General features: G+C 35.9%; 1 protein-coding gene across 8 annotated transcripts in view; it reads right to left on the reverse strand.

Annotated features, from left to right (window-relative positions):
- Positions 1-22,229, reverse strand: part of ATP11A (ATPase phospholipid transporting 11A) — a 122,829-nt gene that overhangs the window by 39,891 nt on the left and 60,709 nt on the right. For all 8 annotated transcript variants that reach the window (XR_014949768.1, XM_085558745.1, XM_085558719.1 and 5 more), the window contains 6 exons: positions 20,194-20,316; positions 8,885-8,974; positions 7,675-7,755; positions 6,076-6,183; positions 3,207-3,335; positions 2,595-2,698 (listed from right to left, as the gene is read on the reverse strand). Coding sequence is in view for 7 of the 8 variants with exons in the window: in XM_085558719.1 (XP_085414845.1) it covers positions 2,595-2,698; positions 3,207-3,335; positions 6,076-6,183; positions 7,675-7,755; positions 8,885-8,974; positions 20,194-20,316 (635 nt within the window). In the remaining variant the exon portion in view is untranslated. The remainder of the gene's footprint in view (positions 1-2,594; positions 2,699-3,206; positions 3,336-6,075; positions 6,184-7,674; positions 7,756-8,884; positions 8,975-20,193; positions 20,317-22,229) is intronic.

The following is a 22,229-nucleotide window of genomic DNA, read 5'->3' on the forward strand; positions in this document are numbered from 1 at the left end:
TTTAACAATACTGCTAATAGATTATTTAAGAAATATTTTCTGGAAAGTATGTATCACAGAGATACATACTGATCAGGCTCCAATTATCCAGAACATGAAAAAGAACATAAGAGATACATATAGATATACACTTAAAACATGTAAATACAAAAATACACAGAATGGTAACTTGACAAAAATTTTGCAAATAAAGAAGTGTAAAAATTAGGGATAAATCTTCTAAGTAAACCCATGAACAAGAAATAAAAAGTCTTATTCCCTAAACTACCTGAGGTAAGTCAGTGCAATTACTATCTTTTACAACATCTAAAGCCTACAGCTAAATTAAAACCAAAGCAAACCAAAGCAGAGAGCCAGTAAGTAATTCTTCCTCTTAGTATCTGTCAGTACATTTTATCTGTATATGGTGGCTTGACCCTGGATAGCAGCTAAGCCATCAGCCCCTGGCTCCTTCCCTCCCCAGCAGGACAGGGAAGAGAACTAGAAGAGCAAAAGCAAGATCTTGACAGTTTAGTAAGTGAAGGGAAAAAAACAAGTGACACAACGGCAATCACTCCCCACCTCCCATGAGCCTGCCAATGTCCAGCCAGTCTCCAAGCAACAGCTGCTTTGTAAGACTGCCCCTGCCCCTGGTTCTATTGCTGAGCATGACACTATATGGCACAGACCCTCTGGTCAACAGAGGTCAGCCATCCTTGCTGTGTCCATCCCAAGCCTCTTGCCAATCCCCAGCGCATTTGCTGGAGGGGCAAAATGAGGAACAAAAAGTTTGACACTGTCAACATTTGGCAACAATAGCTAAAACCATGGTGTGTAATTAATGCTGTTTTAGTCTCAGAGCAACAACACTACACTGGCTGCTATGAAGAGAACTGACTTCATTCCAGCCAGACTCAGTACACTGTATTTGCAATACAACAGTCCAAGTGGACAATTTAATGCAAGGGGGATTAAGCTGGACATTAGGGTTCTCAGAGGAAACTGGGGAGCTGGTGGGCCTGTTACCCCAAAATGGAACCTCTGAGGCTCATAGGAGTGGTAACCTGTCTGCTTAGAGAACATACAACATGGTAGGGCCACATCTGAAGACAAGAATGTACAGTTGGTTATGATGCATCATGATTCAAAATAACCTTGTGCCTTTAGAAAAAAAGATTTTGTTGAAAAGTAAAGTTTTAAGTAAGAATCAGCAGAGATACAAGCTGACTACCAATAAACATTTTCATTGTCTCAAGAGCTGTCCCAAAGAATTTCACCATCTATAATAGCATGAGTTTCAACCTGCAGTCATTCACTTAGAGAATATTTTAAATATTCACAAGTATTTAAAAGAAGGATCAAGCAAGTGATGGACTTGATACTCTAAAGAACCTGTTCTCAAGCAGATTTCTAACCAGCTTCTTAATCACCAAGATCACAGAAAAGAGATGCCTTCACACCTCAGAAACAAGCAATGTTTCTTCTGCATCTTCCAACAGTATTTGCTCTCAAAAGAGTGCATTTTAGCTTAACATCATATTGTTTTCAGTGTATTATTTCAGCTTTTTTTTTTTAGTGTGGCAGAAAAAACAAGTGTTCTCTTAATGGTATAGGACTTCTTATATTACTATTAAGAAAGAATCCTCAAAAGGGGCTTCTCAGCATTTCTCATTAGGTTTAGTGGAATTATGTACAGCTCTTTTGTAAAATACTGAGTATTGTATGACTTTATACAATTGTAAACATTTTTCTTCATGTTCTGCATTAAAGTGTTTTCCTAATCATGGTGACTTCATGCTGCCATTAGCTGGTATTTCAAAGCCTATGATATGAGGCTCGCAGTTAACAACAGCAGACGAAAATCTGTATTTCAAATAGTCTTGACAAAATTGAATTTTTTTCTGGCTGACATCCTGTCAGATCTGATCAGATAGACAGTGGTTTTACTTTGTAATGTGACTGATGAAGTCCTTTACCAGGACTAGAAGTGCTTGCCATTTACTTACTGTTCATTTGTGCTAGAATGTTACGATTATCTTCAATTTGCAATATCTTTGCAAGAGTCTTTTTAAGCCACTTCAGCATTGTGTGAGTGTTATTTTACTTAAAACTAGATAATATAATTTGTAAATCCATTTAACTGGATACACATAAATGACAATACTTTGCAATATGCTGAAAGCAAAGGACTGAGTGCCACAGGCAATTTCTCCATAATGTAGAACACACTCTTCCTCTGGAGAACCTCACAAATTGTATGTGACATACAGAGAGGGTATGGGTGCCAATATCAAGAAGTATACTAGGTATTAGTAGATCTTAACTTCTTTCTTACTTTTGTATTAAAAAAAAAAAAAGAAAATTAAGTTTTAAAATTTTCACCATGTTCCTCAGTGGACTGCTTTGTATCATCTCCCTTTGGAAATCACTACCCCAGAGCACACCTGGGGAGCTACCTGCACTAAAGGAGTATGGATGGAAGACCTACCTGACTTCAAGCTCACTCTGGGGCTCACTCTAACCAGAAAGATGCAGCCAGTATCCTTTCATTATGATTTTTTTTTTATTTATTGCTCAGGTACCTTAAATGAAACAGGTAAGAATTATTGTCTTACTTATAAAGGTCAGGCTGAGGTTGTTCACATTCAATGGTAGCATGTAGTGCATCGATTTCCTGCTCATTGTGAAATGCCTTTGTGTCTTGAACAGCATAGTAAGTCTGAAATCAATAAAAACATGTAAATAAAATAAATAACAGATACACAAGACATTAAGCTGTACATACAATGCAGTTCAGCATGAAATTTACTAACTTTTATGTAAGAGCTCATAATTTAACTAAGAAGCATCTATAAATGCTCCTATTTGGGCATCTTCTTACATTGTCCTTTTCAACCATTTTTTTAAATGATTCTACACTTATGTGGAAGTACCTTGCATTGTACTCATAAATCAGGTCACCATGAAACCATATACATACAAAACATTTGTGTATTACCAATGTAATCTGCATGCCTATAGTGGACACAAACAAAATCATAAATAAATGTCTTAAAACTTCTCATAAAATAATATTGCTTTTAGAGAAATTAAGTCAGATGGTGAAATATGAATCACACAAATTAGTATACTTGGTTACACATACAGGCATGAAATCATATTGCGATCTGCATATAAAATTAAAAGCAAACTTTGCCTTAGAATAAAAATGTAGAACATTTAATTACTTTGTGACTGGATTCACCATCCAAACTAGTTGTTGTAACAAAACATGTTCCATCTCCTCTACTACTTGATAGGAATATTAAATCACATGGGAATTTTTCATCTTCTTTTACCATTACAATATCTCCAACCTAAGAAAAAAACACAGGAAAATAAAATGCACATATGTAGCAGCCAGAATTTCAGATTTATTAATACAACTATTTTGAAAATTCAGTAATTTTTATTTACACTAGGATTTTATCACAAGAGTAAGAAACTATGGAGATATCTCTGGAAAACTGAATTATACTTTGTGGAATGAACGAGATCAACTGCTTCTGGCTTTCCCCTCAGGACAACCACCCTACAGGTACTGTCTTATTAAGTTTTCCAACATTATTTGAGAGATGGAAAATATTTTACTTGTTTTAAAACTAAATAGAACAAAACTGTTTCAAAAACACCAGGAGATATGAGCTGCCCTTAGACACAGCTGAAAAAGCCAACAATTTAATCTGCTGATGAAAACAGGATACATTATTAGCAGAATTTTTGACTAGAAGTCCATCCTATTTTTATCCATGTTTCAAGGTGAGTAAAATAATTTTTATTCATGGAAACACAGATGATATTTTCCAGCATGTTAGAATGTTGCTACAGAACAGCCAACCAATTACAAATTCAAAATATTCAAGAAAAATTAGGTTTCCTACATTTTTGAAGATTTAACAAGTGGCAAAGACATACTCCATGTTCTATGAGTATTAGGGTTTTAATAAAAATCTCATCGAAAATACATATTTTTTGCAATTTTTCATGTAGGTCAATACCTGTTCAATGTACTTTTATGTCATAATTTCTTATAATAGGACTCAGCTTAATCATTGCTTGTGATAGCCTTATAAAGATAAATTCCACTATCTTTAGCAGTTCGCAGGAGTCATTTAATTGCAGTTAGGCAAAACAGCCTGATAAAAATCGCAATAGTAACATCTAAAAATAAAATTTTAGAGTAATTATTTAAAAAGAGATTTATTTAATTGTAGATATGAAAAAGGCTTTTTTTTCTTAACCAGTAGCAATGAAAAAGTGCAGATTGTACACATGGCACAGGAGAACACAAACTCTAAGCATATCTGCAACAATCAGGTATGAAATTCTCATTTTCCTCAATCCAAACCAAAGTACTAGTACATAGCATCTTAATACAATTTAAAAGCTGTTCCAGTATTTGCCACTATGTCAGCTAAGGATGCAAAGGGGACAGAGACAAGTTCTTTCTGCTGGAAAGTGACAGGACCTGAGGCAGTAGGCACAACCTTGAAATGTGGGAGGCTCCAGCTCATTTTCATCGCGCTGCTGACTGAGCACTGGGAAAGCTGCCCAAGGAAGGCAGTGGAGTCCCCATCCTTGGAGAGACTTGAAACATGTCTAGACAGGGTCCTGAGCAAACAGCTCTTGGTGGCCCTGCTGAAGCTGGGGGCTGGAGCAGAAATCCTCCAGTAAAATAAAGTAACACCACTGTCAGTGCCAACCTCCACCATTCTCTGATTGTGTGAAAAAGAACTCCATTTTTTAGCAATTATTTTTTTCCTTGTTTAATAAAGCGTTCTCAAGCTTTAGGTGCAGAGGGGTCTACTTTTTAAAACCTAGTCTGTTTTCTCATATAATAGATCTGAGAATTTCACCCATTTATAAATACACACAGATACCCCTTCTATAGACCTTCTGAAATACAATAAACAGGGGAGAAATTAAGAAAATAGGAGGGACAGATTAACCAATAAAATTCAAAATCCAGTTACATGGTACTTGAATATTTTTCTTTGGAATATTTAACTGGTTAGTTAATACACCTGGCATTCTCAAGCATGTGATGTCCTAATTTTTTTTATTACCAGGAAGCCCTAGGCAGAAGCTATCTCATGCAAATGGAAGGTCACAGCAGAAAGGCTGTGAACACTGTTCATATACTTATGCCCAAAAACAGCAGAGCAGAAAAAGACATCCAAACAAATATACTGAAACTAAAAAAAATCCAAACAAATATCTATCAAATTTTCTGAGTTCTAAAGAAAATAATGTTAAGAAGTTAATCTGCTCACAAAAAAAACAAAAACAAAAAAAAACAAAAGCAAGAAAAAATAATTTTCTGAAAATACACCAAAAAGGGAATGTAGCAGCACCCACAAGGTTGATGAAGCTATTGTGATTTGATGGGTTTTGAGAAAATATTTAGAATGTATTTTGTCTTTATGTATGCATGTGTCTCTATACATAGCACTGACTGTCACAATCTGGCTTAAGTAAATTATTAATGTGCATAATAGTAATTATACCCCTTCCCAGAGAGCATTCAAGGCCTGGTTAAATAAGGCCCTGAACAACCTGGTCTAGTGCAAGGTGTCCCTGCCTATGGCAGGTGATCTTTAAGGTCCCTACCAGCCCAAAGCATCCTATGATTCTGTGATAATCATAGTGGACAGAAAATAGAGAAAAGATAAGTCATGACAAAAATTCCAAGTTAAAAACAGAAAATGAAATTAACATTTACAGAAGGAGTTAGTTAATTCCAGTTAAGCAAAACAGCCTGATAAAAAACAGCAGTTGTAACATCTAAAAATAAAATTTTAGAATGATGTTAATAAATGAGATTTATCTAATCTCATTAGACAGTATAACTCATTAGGAGTTTAATTTTATAGAAGTATTTTATTCAGAGACATAAAATGAAAAATTAGTATACAGTAGATCTAATCATTAAATGCAATAAATGCTATATCATCCTACTACATTTCTGTATAACTTCTTGAAATAGCAAATGTGAAGTGTACAAGAAGGGTGAAGTAAAGTCTGACTCTCAAAATCTGTTAAGTCATAGTTACTTACTCTTAATTTTCGGCTTTGCTTTCTAACCAGTTTACCATGCTGAATGAAATGAACAGGGCATTGATTTATTGCATTGTCGGCTTTATGTCGCAGCCAATCTTCATAGCCCTAGAAAAGAGTGAAATGCAATGGTGCACGTTTGGTTACAAAGACACAGAATATCTCTAGCTTGTAAGAAGAATTTTAAGAATTATCCTTGGATCATTGTAAGGGAAAAATATTCTCACTAGAACAAGTGAAAATGTGATCCATGTTAGCACTAGAGTTGTACTGTATATCTATGAAAAAGAGCATTCATTATTACAATTAGTCAAAAAAACCCTTATTTGGATAAATAAGGGCTTCAAAAGTGCAAAACAGCTTCTGGTATTTAAGTGATCATCTCTTGTTCATGCTCTATTGACTCGAGTAAGTGCACAGTACTTATAAAAGCAGTTGTCAAGAAAGTGGTAGTGTAGGCAATATATTTTGGAAGAATGGGACTTTATCCTGTAAGATGGCAGATATGACATGACAAAATGTTGCCATATTTGATGACTGTCATACAATTAAGCCAAATCTTTTAACTCTATATACAATATAGAAGAATATTGTGAAGAATTTTGTTTCAGTAAACTTTGCAGAGTACCCTATTGTTAGTGCTCAATTACCCTATGGAATTTGTGGTTTATACAAGTAGACAAACTAAAGGATAGGCAATCTACAACTTTCTTTTGAAAAGGCCCAGCCATAAGACGAAGTTTGGGACTGACAAAGCAATCAGTGGTTAAGAGAAGGAAAATATGGATTTGTAGTCGGAAGCATTTTTAGATCTAACTCTCTTGAGTGCATTTGAAAATTCAATGCGGAACAAAAGCATCACTACCATGGATGCTCTCAAAAATAATCTGGGAACTCACAGAGACTTTATAACTTTAGTGTAATATAATTGCAGGGGTTGGTACAGCTCCTCAAGAAGGTCCCAAAATGTACGCAAGTTGTTGGGAAGAAAAATCAAGGAATTACACAGAACTGTAGTACCAGACATATAAACTCCAGCTTTGGTAGGTCACTATTAACAGTAGGACTGCTAAGTGTAACATTTAAGATCTTAAGAGTGGGAAAGCCACACTAAAATACTAGCTCTTGCATGTATCACAATTTTTGCTCGCCAAGAAGTGCTGAATTTAAGCATAGAATATACTCAATTATGAACAGTTACCACTATTCATAATTGTAAAGAAAGAGAAATGCAACTCTCCATAGCTTCTTTGAAGACTCATGGAGTCTGCATTTAGCATAAAGACTGTGAAGGTAGAAAGGTATCTGTTAAGGGACAACCAAATCTGTTCTGTGTCCATCTGGGGTGGAGTTAACTTTCTTCAGAACAGTCCCGTGCCGCTATGCTTTGTACTTGGGGCTAAACCAGTCTTGGTTACACCCCAGTGTTTTGGCTACTACTGAAGAGTGTCAGCATCAAGGCTTTCTCTTCAACCTTCTCCCACAGCAGACCAGCAGGCTGTGGTGGGTAAGAGGCCGGGAGGGGGCATTGCTTGGACAGCAAACCCAAACTGACCCAACTCTCTCTTTAGTTTTACTTCTGCTCATTACATTACTCACCTGTTTGATAGCTGTGACAGTAATAACAAACAGAAGTGGAAGTCCACTTGTAACTGGACTAGTAGGTGTATCAATAATTAACTGCAACAAAAAGAATGAGTATTTTCTGGTTATATTTTTGTGAATGTAAGCAGTCAATCTTTCAAGTAAGATCTTTCAAGCAATTTCATGAATGTGTTACAGGACATCAAAGAATTTTAATTGAAAAAAACAGTATTTCAATACAACTTTAAGAATGTGTACTATACTGATAAAAATTTGAAAACTGGATTCTATAAGAAGATAAAATATTGTAGTTAGATCACATTAATATCAGATGTTAATGCCTTGTAAAAATATTTGCGTGCAAGACTTCAAGGCAGTATTAGACTGGAAAGCTGCAGCTTCAGAAGCAAAATTATGGAGCACCACTAGAAATTAGCATGGCACTGGCTTTACATGTTATAAAATAGAGCTGTTCTTTTGCACACAAAGAGTAAATTCCGAATTATTGAAGTGGGGCTTCTGCAAATATAAACAAAGAGGCAGAATTCACGGAGGGAGTGCAAATGACAAAATCTAAGTTGTGCTGGGAATCTGCATTGCTTTTCTTCTACAGAATCTGGTCTGCAAAGTAATGCAGCTTTTCACTTAGTAAAATTTGTATTATTTAACACAATAAGTGACTGTGACAGGTTCAGAACTAAGACACCTATAAAGCAGCACACTAGGTATTTGTGGAACTCATTTCAAAAACAAGTATTTGTGTATCTCACTAAGCAAGCATCATATCAGTACCTATTATTTCAGTTCTCATAGGCTTTGATCACAGTATAGTTGGACAACTGTGATCGAGACGTTATATTGTTATAAAATATCAAATTTTTGCAAAACAAAGAAAACTTTGTCATCAACACAATTTATAGTAACAGTTTTACTGATCTGGATGTTTATTACAAAATAAAAATTACAGACATTCTTTAAAATTTTTTCAAGACATAGGTTTTGATGTGCAACTAGTGCAGCTGTCAAATTCTCTTCACATTAAATTCACACTGACAACCTGGAAATTAAATAAAACCTCTTTTATCACATCATCAGTGTAAAAAAGGTTTCTAGGCACAACCATTTACCTCCATGGTCATCAAAATCAGGTAATTTTAAAACCTTTTTCAACTTCTCCCTATTTCAGAAAGAGCACAGAACTATCTGGGAAATGGGGATAGCTTACCTGAACAAGGAAAATGATGAGAAAATAGAAGTTAGCTATTCTTCTGAATTGCTCAAACAAATTTTTTGGTATAAAGTTCCAAAACGTGTACTGAAAACAAATGCACAGATTATGAGCGTTTATGAAGAAAATACTATTCACATTCAATTTTATAATTCATATTTCAAGATTAAACTAAACAAGAAGTAGCAGTGTTTTTGTTACTTAGTTTAGTAACTTACTGAATTTGAATCTTAATTGACAACCATGTATTCTTAGAATAGTATTGTTTTCCTGAACTGCAATAATCTTTGTACTAGAGACTGTAATAATTTTTATCTAGTACCAATGCTTGTCCAGAGTTAGCATCCAGAGTTCGTTAGTTATGGAATGGTTTATTTAAAGCTGTTAATGGATTTTAAAAGCACCTTAGTAATTTCAAAGAGCACTTTTAATTCACTTTTATGTTGTGTTCATAACTCGAGATAGGTGGCAGGCAGAGTTAACTACACAGTAATAGCAAGACAACCAAATAAATGCTGTCAGCTCTTTTGTTCCTTGGCAGGGACACAAAAATATTCCTCAAGATAAACTACAGTGGTGAGTAAGAGTAAGTGACTGCATATTTCTGCACTGATCTTACAAATTACCGTAAGTATTGTAAAATGACATAAGAAACTGTACATAAAGCTGCAAATAGAAAATGTAAAAACTTCAAATTTAAAAAGTCATGTAAAAGTGATAAAGGACCTTAACATCATCTAATCCCCATCCCCTGCCCTGCACTCTTTTTACACAGCTCACTCCATAGCTCCAGCAAAACTTTGCCAGGATTGCTTATTGGAACACATGTAAAAAAATGTCAGCTAAAATTGTGTAAAAAAGTTTGAAAAATAACTTGAGAAAACTAACACTGTATCATCTTATTATCCAAATTATCCCTTGACACATAATAAAATGACAAGTCCAATAAAACCTTCATTTCTAACAAGATGGGGAAAGAAGCTTATCCAAATTTATTTGCTCTGTTACAAATGTGCCTTGTCTCCTCTTGGCAGATTGCACTTATACATGCTGATAACCAAATTATTCCAAGAGCTAGACATCTTCTGAATTTGGCCCTGAAGGCAAAGACAGAGCTCCAGAAGGAAAGCACTCCTATTACATCTGGAGACAAAAAGTATCCATGAGAACTATGCTTTAAATGTGTATGAAACCCTGTTACATAGAGCAATCATTGTACTTCCTGGGTGTTAAAGCCTGAACATGTGTAGGTACGAAATGTTCTTCTTCTGTCATGTGCCAAAAATCAATACCTATCCTCAATATGCCCCAAGCTACCACTTAATCCTGCATAATAGCTAGTTCAGTATTAAATCATCTGTGAGAAAGCCAAAACTCAGGCAGGCAGACATGCAACAGCTAGAAAATCAAGTGTTTGAGTCTTGCAATCAGAACACTTTTCATCAGACAGGAATGCTACTCATTATCCAGCTACGTGGAATTTTCAAAGAGAATGACTTACACTTGGTTATTTTTCCTTGTACAACAATGCTGATCATTCAAAACTGCTATTATGATAGACAACCATACGGATTCTATTCAATTACAATAATTGCATATTTTCATCATTATCAGGTAAGTTATCTTTATTTTCTAATTTTATCCATTTATTTTTTAAGACTCTCTGCCTGCTGGGAAAGGAAAGTGAAAAACATTTGTTTCCATTTTTCTTTTTAGCTCTTTTGATAGAAATACTATTTTTTCCATGGTAAAGGGCTGACCATTAAAGGTTCAATGATTTACACAAGCCCCCCAGATCACCATACATTAAATAAACATGTAATCTCTTATGTAATAACTTCTACTTTAAATCTCCTAGAGGGTTCTTTGACTAAATGCCTGGTAAGAGCATTTTATTGTTGGACTAGATACCTAAAATATCTGATTGAGGAATCAAATAAATCAATAAAAACAACAATCCACAAAAAGGCTGCTCACCTTTACCCTTAGTATCCAATCCTCCTCATATTCCAGCCTTAGTTCACTCCTTTCCCTGCCAAGCTGTGGTCTACCACAGCTCTACCTTTGATCAGCAACTCTCTTAGGTGAATAAAAAGTGAATAACATGGGAACAAATCACTTTTATGGTTGAAAAGTGCTTCATTAAATGGATGTTTATTTAATACAGACTACTCCTTAAAACTTTATTTTCAATCTGACTAATTTTTAGCACTTTACAACTCTTCATTTCAAGCATATTAAGTATGTCTTTATACTGCCTATTCATCTTTAAGAGAGAAGTAATGATTTTTGCAGTTTAGGCAAGAAAGAACACTAAGATGTCTAGACAGACCTTCCCCTACCCAAGCCATCAGTAGCTCAGAGCAGTATCTACAAATGGGCAAGTAATGTTTAATCAACATAATCACTCCTCAGAGAAGCAACCAAGGGGCTGCCACTCAGAACAAGATTTATCTCATGATGCTGCATTCAAGGCAGTTTCTCTACCCTGGTTAGACAGGAGTAGAACAAAAATTTTTAAAGGAAAGTCATTAAAATTGACCATATTAAATTCACTGAATTACTGTGCTGAGAGTTAGTACTATCATCTCTCTTCTTCAGATAATTTCTAGTCATACTCTTTGTAAACTCTTGAAAAGTAGCTTACATATATTTAACAACCTTTTTTTTTCGCTATAATTCACTTGAAGGATATAAGTTTATCCAGTTACACACTATTTAGATAAGCTTTCAAGTTGGAGATTAATTAATTCATCTTTTCCAAATGCCACAAAAGACCTAGAGGCCAGAGCACGAGGGTGCTTTTTGCATATGGGAGGTAACACATCAGACACAAAGTAGTAGTAATTATGCATCCAGCCAAAAGAACAACACATAGACCCAACAGATGCATCTGAAACACTGTGCAAAAGTCTGTAAGATAAACTTGGCCTCAAAACAGCATCACTCAAGTAGATTTTCTTCCCATTTATAATTGCAGTTATGGGTCTAAGATTCAGTCAAAGAGAGAAACGGAGAGTTTCTAACCAGGCAGAAGCCTGGGAAAGAGTTGGAGAAGAACATAAATAATCTTTTATCTCTCGTCTTCACATTGTTTATAGTTAAGTTCTATCACTGTGCGTCAAGCACTCTGCACCAATGGTGTGGTTGTTTTCACTTCAGGACCAATGGAGTTGGTCTGCACGAAGCTCTGTATAAAGAGAGATGCATTTTTGAATAAAATCGGAGTTTTACTCTCACAGCCTTTGGAGTCAGAGTCTTTTTGCTCCTGTCCTGCCTCAACAGCATCATGCAGTAGCACCTGCAGTGCTGGTGTATTTCTGCACTCATGAGCAAGTCCACAGTATTCCCGCCCATGCCCCTGGCTCCCTCTTGCTCTTTACTGATACCATCTTGCTTTCAGCTACAACACCTCCAAAGCCAGTCACACAAATTCTAAAATGTAAAATATAGTGTTCTTGACACTGAATTTTGACCTTTTCATTTGGTATCCACATGCCAGAATTTTGGCTCATATTTCAAGCTTCTCTTTCCACCCTAAGAGGTAGGTATTTTCTTAAGTAAAACAAGTTTCTTAAGTAATCACTCTACATCAAAAGCTGAAGCTGTAAGAAAAAACACTTTGTACTGAGTTTTGTCAACACCTCAGTTTCTTACAAATTATTTGTTTTAAATAGTCACCACCTCTCTTCTAACACACCCTAACTTCACTCTTTTCACTCAAGCTTTTTGACTGTTTCTTGTAAATATTTAGAACTACTACAATAAAAACAGCTACTATATTGGTTTAGCCCTCCTTCATACACATCTTCCTACAGTGAGTCTCATCCTTTCCACAAAACAAAATCCATCCCAAGGACAAGAAAATCAGAGTAGTATAGAAAAAAGCTGATTTTGCATTCATTTCTGTCCCTGGTTACGTCAGTATTTTTAATGAATGCATTTTTATATCAATTACCAAGAAACAATGCATTCTTAAAGCTGCAAACTAGATTGCAGGCACATGTGCATACCATAGGATGGTTTGGGTGGAAAAGGACATTCAAGATCTTCTCAAGTACCTAGTCCTAACCACCCTGCCATGGGCAGGGACACCTGCCACTTGACCAGGTTGCTCCAAGCCCCATCCAAACCAACCTTGAACAATTCCAGAGATGCAGCATCTACAACTTCTCTGGATCACCTGTTCCAGTGCCTCACCATCCTCAAGGGAAATCTAAACCAACCCTCTATTAAGCTTCAAGCCCTTCTCCCTCGTCCTTTCACTTAACACCCTTGTAAAAAGTCCCTCTCCAGCTTTTTTGTACCTTCTCCTTTGAGGTACTGAACATAACACTTTACATATAACACCACCTTATAAAGTATTATGTTACTAAAATGACATAAATATCACATATATTCTATATATATAGGTAGCCCTCTTCAATAGAAAAACTGGAAAAGGTCTGATCAAAAGTTTCACAGTTTCTTTAAAGCTAATTTTATTTATAAAAATATTACCTTTTTTAAACATGATTTGTTTATCTATATAGAGAATTGGTACAGAAAATTACTGGGTATAAAAACTGGTATAAAAATGGGTATAAAAAATAGGAAATCGGTAATTATCTGAAATACTAAGAAGTGAATTGAGAGTATGCCTTGTCTAACTCAAGTGACTTGCTTATAAACATAGAGGAAGTTTATAGCAGAACTGATCTATGTTCTTTAATGTATGAAACTAATATGAAGACTTTGACTTGAAGCAAAAAAAAAAATCAGACTTCTGTGCTTATATGCTACTCAACAGAACTGGAACATTTTGAAAAGTGTTGTGCCATATTTATGACAATATGGAATGAATGCAGAAAGAGACAATAATATTTTAACATTAGTATTAACATATGCACCAGCTGCACAGTGTTTATCACTCCACTGCAGGAGGGACTCCAGTTTCTCCATATTACAATGTTATTCACAACACAAGGATCAGTGAAAGCTCAGCTACATGTAGAGCTTTTACAAGTGAGTAATAACCACCAGTACGTTCAGAGAAAGAGCAAAAATGAAACTGATTTGGGGAAGTTAGATCAAATGGCACACTTGATGAATGAACATACATATTTTGGCATAGGATTCCTTAAAAACAGTTGCTGAAAAAACAGGATTTCTATTATTACAAAAAAGTGTATCTTTAGTAGTCTCTCTTCAGCAACTTTCAGACTTATCAAATAGAGGCTATTAACTCCAGGAACTCCTCTGACAAAGAAATCCCCCACCATCTGTAATTATGTAATTATAATTTTAAAAAATAAAAACCTTACAGCAAGGATGCCTGACTGAAGTCAGAAGTACAGAGAATACAAGGGAAACAGAAGAGCATGTGAGAGCAAGCAAGCTTCACTTTCTCACTTGTAAAGAGAAGAATTACACCTGTCTTCCTTGGTGTGAGGTTTGGACCTGTAGTTTTCCTTCCTTCTTCTGCTTCTCTTTTGCTACATGAACACTCCACACGGATACAAAAACTTAAAAAGCTCTGTTAGGGGCAGTACCAGCAGAAGATAAAATACTGCTAATAACTCTGGACTGAGTCATGAGAAGGGTAAATGGCTTCTCCTGGGAACACAAGGGAGGTTGCAGAGAACCTCTGACCTGGAAATCCCACGCTGAGCAGGATCATCAAGAGCAAAGAAGAGCTTTTCCTTGCTCTCTATAGGCACAGAAGGAAATTGTATTATTGTGCCTGGAAGAAGTGAGAAGTGTACACTCATTCACTCCCATCACAGCTCAGGTTCTGAGATCCCTCAACTGGCCTCGTGGAGAGTCCAATTGATTCAGAGGCATTTAAGCTTTACTGCCAGCCAAGTTCATTTACTCTTTTCATCTCTAACAGCTCCTGCCCTGCTCAGTGTTTGGCAGGGCTGGGCACACCTGACCCTTTAGCCCTTGCAACGTGGGATCTGACCTCCTGCTTCCCCCAGTGTAGCTGGGAGTCAGGGGATTACCCAGGCAGAAATTGAGAGCTCTGTGCTACAGCTGCACACACAACATGTCCCTGTCCCATACACATTTCTGTCTACCCACCCTCTCTGCTTTCCCAGGGTATGCTACACAATCATTTATCAACTTCACAAACACATGATTATGCCTCTTTCCACTACGGGCTTTAGATACTTTTCTGGCTTTCAACTATCATTGCTCAGGGCTGTCTTTGAACTCCTCATTTTGAAACTGCTATGTCATGGACCTTAGAGAGGCCAAAGGCTTCCAGTTATAAAGCATCACCTTGGAAAGTGTGGGACACCCTAGGTTTCTGCTGGGTTCCAAGTGGCTTATCTTGATAGAGGTGGTTTAATATTTCCTTAAGCTTCAGGATTAACATTTTTTCTAAATGCAGCAACAAAATGAGAAATCAGAGCAGACCCAGTCTTTGTGAGTCTATAATAGCACTATAAGCGAGTGCCGCAGGAAAGAGGTACAGCACGTGGGCATGAATTTCTGCTGAAAGAAAGGAATATTTCAACAACATCCACTGAAACATGTCAGAATTACCTAACTTTATTAAACTATTAGTCACTACAATTAATTGTGAGTCATCTCAATCAGATTTGCACTGAAGGTAGCTAAGGTTTCCCTTGCAATGTATAGGATTCCCAACACACAGCATTATTGTCTCAGGCCATTATCACAGAAATCAATGTTTGGGTTAGCATTTAATGAAAAATCCTAAAGAAACAAACCACTGAAGACTGCATTATTTGTGCAACAAAACCAGGATCACTTTTGATCCATGAATATAGCACACAGAATTACAAAGTAGGAAATAACAGTGGTCCTGTTCTTCCACCTGAGTTCATCTGATTCCTTTTCTATAAGAACAGGAAATAAAGCTACAGCACAAATCAGCACTTTGTAATTTCATGTATAATTTAATTAGAGCGGCACCTCTTTAGGGCAAATTCTTCAAGTAATAGTTCAGCATCCACTGTAGAGTCAATCTTCCATTTCACAGCAGAGTCATCCCCACTACCCTTCAGTATCATCCAACAGGAGCATAAGCCCTGCTGCCTCCAGCTATGTTGGTGACCCAGGCATAAGTGAGTTCTGTAGCTGTAAAATTTCTCTTTATTAAATTATGACAGTAAAAGTCTGCAGCTGGACAGGACCACCGAAGCAAAATACTGTGTGTTGATTACCTACAGACTGAAATGAAGGCTAAAAGCCTTTGTAAGTGTCCTTAACCCAACTTCCCCTATGGGTGATATGGGGATGGGGAGGAGAGGGAAATCTATTCTCCTGCCTAAACTTAGTGAATTTTCTAATTTTGCCAGGTGTCTCTGACCCACAGGAAATTCTCTTGGCTCTCATTAATCAGGTTACTCCTATCCAGGAATTTTTGAAATCTTCGGCTCTTTCTTGTGGTTCTTTATGGTTTTTTTTTCCTTTTTTTTTTTTTTTTTTTTTTTTTTGGGGGGGGGGGGCATTTTTTTTTAAACATGTTCCTATGAACTCCATGTTGTTGCTTCAAAAAAAGATGTTATTTTCAGTACAACTTTCCCCTCTGTTCAAGAGAAACATGCACATCAAATCAGTCTTCAATTCATTGATTCCAGTATTCCAGTAGAACAGTGCAAATCCCTACTTTGTCAACAAATTAGCTCCTTGAAGTACAGCAATTCTAGGAAAGTATTACATTAACTTCAGGAAAAGGGAATTTGGATATTGAAAAATGTTAAATGAATAACAAGATAAAAACATCATCATACCACTACATAAATCCATAGTTTCCTATGTACAGGATGATCTGTGTATGGTTCCAATGGTTTGGGAAAAGGGACAGACCAAACCTGAGCAAAGGCATGAAGCATCTTTCACATAAACAATTACTGGACAGGTTCAGGCTATTCCTCCTGGAAAGGAAATATGGTGGAAGACTACCAACAGAAATACAATCATAAACAGGGGATAACTGTATTCTGAATCCTTGAATCTGACAATGACTAACTTAAATTAGCAGGAACTTTTAAAATAAAGGCTCATCATTTCTTTTGGCAAATATTTCTACAGTTGAACTTGTTCTTTATTCTAAAATTTACATGGGCTTAAAAGGTATTGAAGGAATTCACAAAGGAGAAATTCATCAAAGACTACTAAATACAAAATTATATACCCAGTAAGGAAGTTGAAGTTTTGTACTAAAAAGTTATTTTATAATTATCAGTCTTTTCAAAAAGCAAAATCCTGTTTCAGAAGGAAAAGAGGTTTCTCACTAAGATTTGATAGCTGCTGTGGCTGCCTAGTTTAACTTAGTTTCCTTTTAATTTGGAAGTTCCACCAAAAAGTAAATAGTATCAAAAGGCGTATAATTTTTTTCAGGAAAAGGCAAGCCACCTCCCTGCTCAGTCAATTATTTTCTTTCTTCCACATTTGAAACACTGGGATTTTTCTACCAGCTGATATTTTTCCATGCCACAGCACTGTCGTGATAAATTCAATCAAGGGCACATAACAGTCATTTCAAAGGCCAACACCCAAGGCAGCTGAATTAGCTAAAAGTTAAATCAAGAAAAGGATACATGTTATAAAGGTCACTGTCTCTAGAAGGTAAAAGGAACTTCACACACAATCCGAAAGACATGAGTTTCTTTCTTTTACTACTTCAACATACCTTTTGCAATATATTGTTAATATCATAATTGAATTAACACATCAAATAGAACACTTTTGTCTAGCCAAGGTCTGTCCCCGTATCACTTTTCACAATCAGGAATGTATCATTAAGCAGACAGAGAGCATTAACCACATTCCACAGTTACACTGCAATGTACATGAACTGTCCCTCTGCACTTGAATCAAAGTATTACCTTGCTGACACCAGGAATCCTCTGGTGAAGCATAGCAAAGTGTACCTTTGGAAGGACCAGTAAAGTCTAAAGTTCACATTACTGCAAGGTGATGTCTTTTTCAGGACATTATGACATGACATTTTTATTAAAGCAGCACACAGACAAATTGATGCCATTTTCTCATGCTTTTCAACTACCCTTTTTAGAAACTCAGTTTGTCTTAAATTAGTAAAGTCTGTACTTGGAAGTGTAGAGTTCCTCATCCTTGAAGAACAATCATGTATCTTCTTACATAAGCACTAAACACCTATAAAAGCCCAGCTGAAAGTTACTGTCTGTCTTGCTGATGAAACACGAAGGAAGTATCCTTTACGGTTGAGGTAACATTATATAGTGAGCTTGTGAGCACGTACCTTTACTCTACTCTAACAATTACGGATTTGCCATCTTAATTTTGCACATTTGAGCATTTAGTAGGAATTAAATGTTTGCATTCCCTACACTGTAATAGTGCACCTCAGAGGTACATAAGCAAGAAAGGGACAAGGATGGGTGAAAGGGTAAGAGGAAGCAGCATACAGAACCAGAATGAATGCTAGTCAAATCACAATGGTGCTTATTCAGGCTGTCTGGGATGGAGCGTGGGAATAGGAGAGTTCATTTGAAAGGGACAGCATAGGAAGTTCTCATATACAGGCAGTAGTCATCAAGACAGCTTTCAGCAGTATAAGGAACTGTTTAATATTATAAAGCATTTACATGAATTCTGTTCCCTCCTGAAATACTACTGTATTTACTTCCACAAAGACAACCTACATTTTATTTTTTAAATGAGATAAACAACTTTGTGAAATTTGATTTTCACCAATGAACAGAAAAACTGAGAAACATCTTGTATATATAATACGTATTTCCACTAATACTTTTTTTTTTATGAAAGGCTATTTACAGGTACAGTTCACAGCTAAATAGTTTAACATTTAAAATATTTAACTGAATATACCTTATATCCAAATAAAAAGATAGCAAAGTCTGTGTCCTGAACTGGTTGAAGTCATATATGTTTACTAATTGCTGGCAGGGATTCCCTAGTTCAACACATGTTTAAGTCATACTTTAAAAATCTCCCTCTGCAAAGCAAAGCAGCTGGTAACTTCCACCAATTTAATATGCCACAACATGGTTGAACAGGATGTTTTTATTTCAATAAAACTATCAGCAGTAACTTCAATGGCTTTATTTACATACATCTCAAATGAGATTTTTAAAAAAGTCACAGAAGTACAAAAACTTGCATTAAATATGTTTACTCTTCCATAATTCAAAAGGCAATACAAAGCAATGCATAGAGCATAGGATTTTGCACTGTACCAGTCTGACTGTACTTCATTTGTACATAATGCTGACCTTTCAAGTATTCTATCTAATAAAATATGCTTAAATACTATGCTGCTTCTTAGTACACTTTCTTTGAATGAAGTATGGTAAGAAGGTAGCAAATAGAAAATCTCACATGAGAGCCGACACACCATTTGTGAAAAGTCTGGCTTTCATTATATTAATGGCTGGCAAGTGTTCAGGTCCATGAGGGTAATCACTCAGTTCCTTGAGATCACAATGCTACAAAGGCTCTTAAAATGGCTGAGGATTTGAGACACTAATCAAAAATAAATTCTCAGTAGAAGAGATATTTTCAATTGATTATTTTGTATTAGCTAAAGGTGTGAGCTCATGAAGATTAAAATCTATGTATATTGCAAACTTGGGAATTCTTGAGTTACTAGCCATATATCAGCTGCAAAGCATTCAAATTTCCATGCCACCACAGTAAAAGCCTTTGGCTAAAGAAAGCCAGCTAGAAAGCACCAACATCCCAACTGCTCACAAAAAGCTGCTGGAGCTTATGGAAGTCAAAACTTACTAGTTGATGTAAAGGACAACTAGAAGATTTCTGAACAGCACAACTTTATTACACTACAAAGACTGTGATGCACTTTCATGTGAATAACGAAGATTGTTGACAAAATCCCACAGGAACAGCAGAAGCTTTTGAAGGGAATGACACTTTGGGTAGAGAGAGTATGATGAATTTAAGTGCTCAACTAATTAAATTATCTCTAGTACTTTGAGGTATTGTTTTCGAGTACAAAGAATGCAATCTTTCTTTAGGAAGATTTTATTTTCTCCAGGATTGCCTCAAATGAAAATTGTTTTTTTCTTTGTTGAAAAGCTCATTATTACTCAAAGACTGTACAATACTAGGTACTACAGTAAACATGGGAGAAATTTTTCTATTTCTATTCATTTTAGAGACAAATTAGCAATTAAGTTTCTCTAGAGGAAATCTGAGATACCTTCATTTTACCTTTACTGGTTGTAGAAAGGAAAAATATACAGGAAGCCTAGGGAAAATCTTGAAAAAAATAAACAAATAATAACTTCAGCTGATTTATCTAAATGAATGAAAGAAAGTATTGATACCTTTGATGAGACTATTCTATTATCTGGAAATCTCTGTGGAATGTATGCTTCGGCACCCGGAGGTGGTTCACGATGCCCAACATAAATAGTCCGACTGTCCACCCAATTCTCTTCTCCAGCACACTACAGGAGAAAAAAAGAGTTATTGTGTCAGTTCACTCAGTATTTCTGCAGTAACATGAGTCACACACTGAATTAACTAATCACATGCCTGACCATCAACACATACACAGCCAGCAGCACGTGACCCCTCACACTTTTCTGTATCAGCTCAAGATCACCAAAACATCTAAAGCCAAATGTGAAAACTGTTTTAACTGCACATCACTTTCCCACAACACAATGAAAGAGCATCCATGAAAATCACTGCTCTTTTTTGTTTATAACTTAAAGAAAGGGTGAATGGTTTAAGACTCTCAGTCAAATCACGTATGTAGTACATATTCATGTCTGTTACTCTTTTCCCCACTAATAAAAATCTGTGCTAATTACAAAATTTTAATATATGACAAATTCTTCACATTTTTGAGACTAGCCAGCCATGAGTCAAAACTTCATTTGCAGCAAAATGAAACTTTGTTCTCCTGAAATACTAATAGAAATCATTTCTCCACACATGAACAAGCTTAAGAGACTCTTTGGTTGCCAGAAAAAGACCTCAGCTTGTCAACTCAGAGCACTTCCTCTTCTATGAAAACTGCAGGAAAAAAAGTAGGTGTGCTAAACTTTCGCATTTGCATCAAACTCCACCACATCTATAGCCTCCCCAAAATTACTATTTCTGTGTTCTTTTAACTGTAAAATAGTACAAATCATCACAAAAAAGTATTTACACGAAACCAAAATAACCAATTTTTTAAATTTATAAGTAGTAATTTGGGGGAGGGCATGGATTATAAAATGACCATCCTTTAATCAACAGTCTAGTTCACACCTACCTTATGAAAAACATTTTTGAAGCACAGAATACATTCCTAAAACTTGTAGAAGCCCACGCATCAGCAACTTAAACATCATCATATGGTCAAATCTGGATTAATTTAAATACGTCATAAGTTTCAAAACCTCTGCTTTATATTGCACTGATGCATTTATAAATTCTTTCATTAAGCATATTAGGCAGAAGCTTCTTTTCTGCATCCTCAACAGCTACATGTATTTAGTACATTAAGTATGTCCTGAAAGTGCTCCTGGGCACCGGTGCTTGTCTGCCTCTAGAGGTGAACTGTAAGACTGACACTGAGCAAACTAACACCAAACAAATAGTGTGACTTTGGTAGTACCCACAGCCAAAGCATCATTCCCCATAGCAGCTGGATGTACCTGCGCAGTTCTTGACAGAATTTTATCATAAAGACATGGTTCCTTCTTTTCTAGCTAGTCTTAATGCCAATAGTTATAGGTCCATTTACTTTACTAGTACACATTTGGCTATTAAGCCTAAAACAAAATTTAGTTCTCAAACTTAAAAAACATGTACCCCAACACTTTCTTCATCAATTCACATCTAAGTGATTTTTCCACTGCCCTTAAGTGCAACACAGCCAAAGATCACTTTCTACATAATTTATTGGGAATAGACATACAAAATCTTGCAATACTCTGCAGTTTTGAAGCAGTTAAGCTAATAAAACAATTATCTCTGTGATGTGCATGACTTTCTCGAGATTGGAGAGAACATCAAAAATATAAAAAGAAAATCTATTGGACACAGACTATTAACCACAAAATAGCTGAGTAGAAGTCATCAAGTAAAATGTAAAGTGAAGTAGAGGATTAAAGAAAAGCAACTTCTGCCGTCCCTGAAGTAGATACTAGAAGCAGACACAAAGGACCCAAAATCATTACTTGATTCTTACACATGACAGAAAAATGAAGGTATTATGTTCAGAAGATACCGAAGGACAAAACTGTAATACTAGGCATAAAACTAAAGCCAAAAGTAAACCCCACATCTTGCTTATGTTTTATTCAACTTGCAATAATTGGAAAGAGTCACTTAATACATTATATGAAGTTGTTCATAAAGGAAGTAA

The sequence above is a fragment of the Lonchura striata genome, chromosome 1 (assembly GCF_050655825.1).
Source record: "Lonchura striata isolate lonStrDom1 chromosome 1, ASM5065582v1, whole genome shotgun sequence".
NCBI classification, from domain to species: domain Eukaryota; kingdom Metazoa; phylum Chordata; class Aves; order Passeriformes; family Estrildidae; genus Lonchura; species Lonchura striata.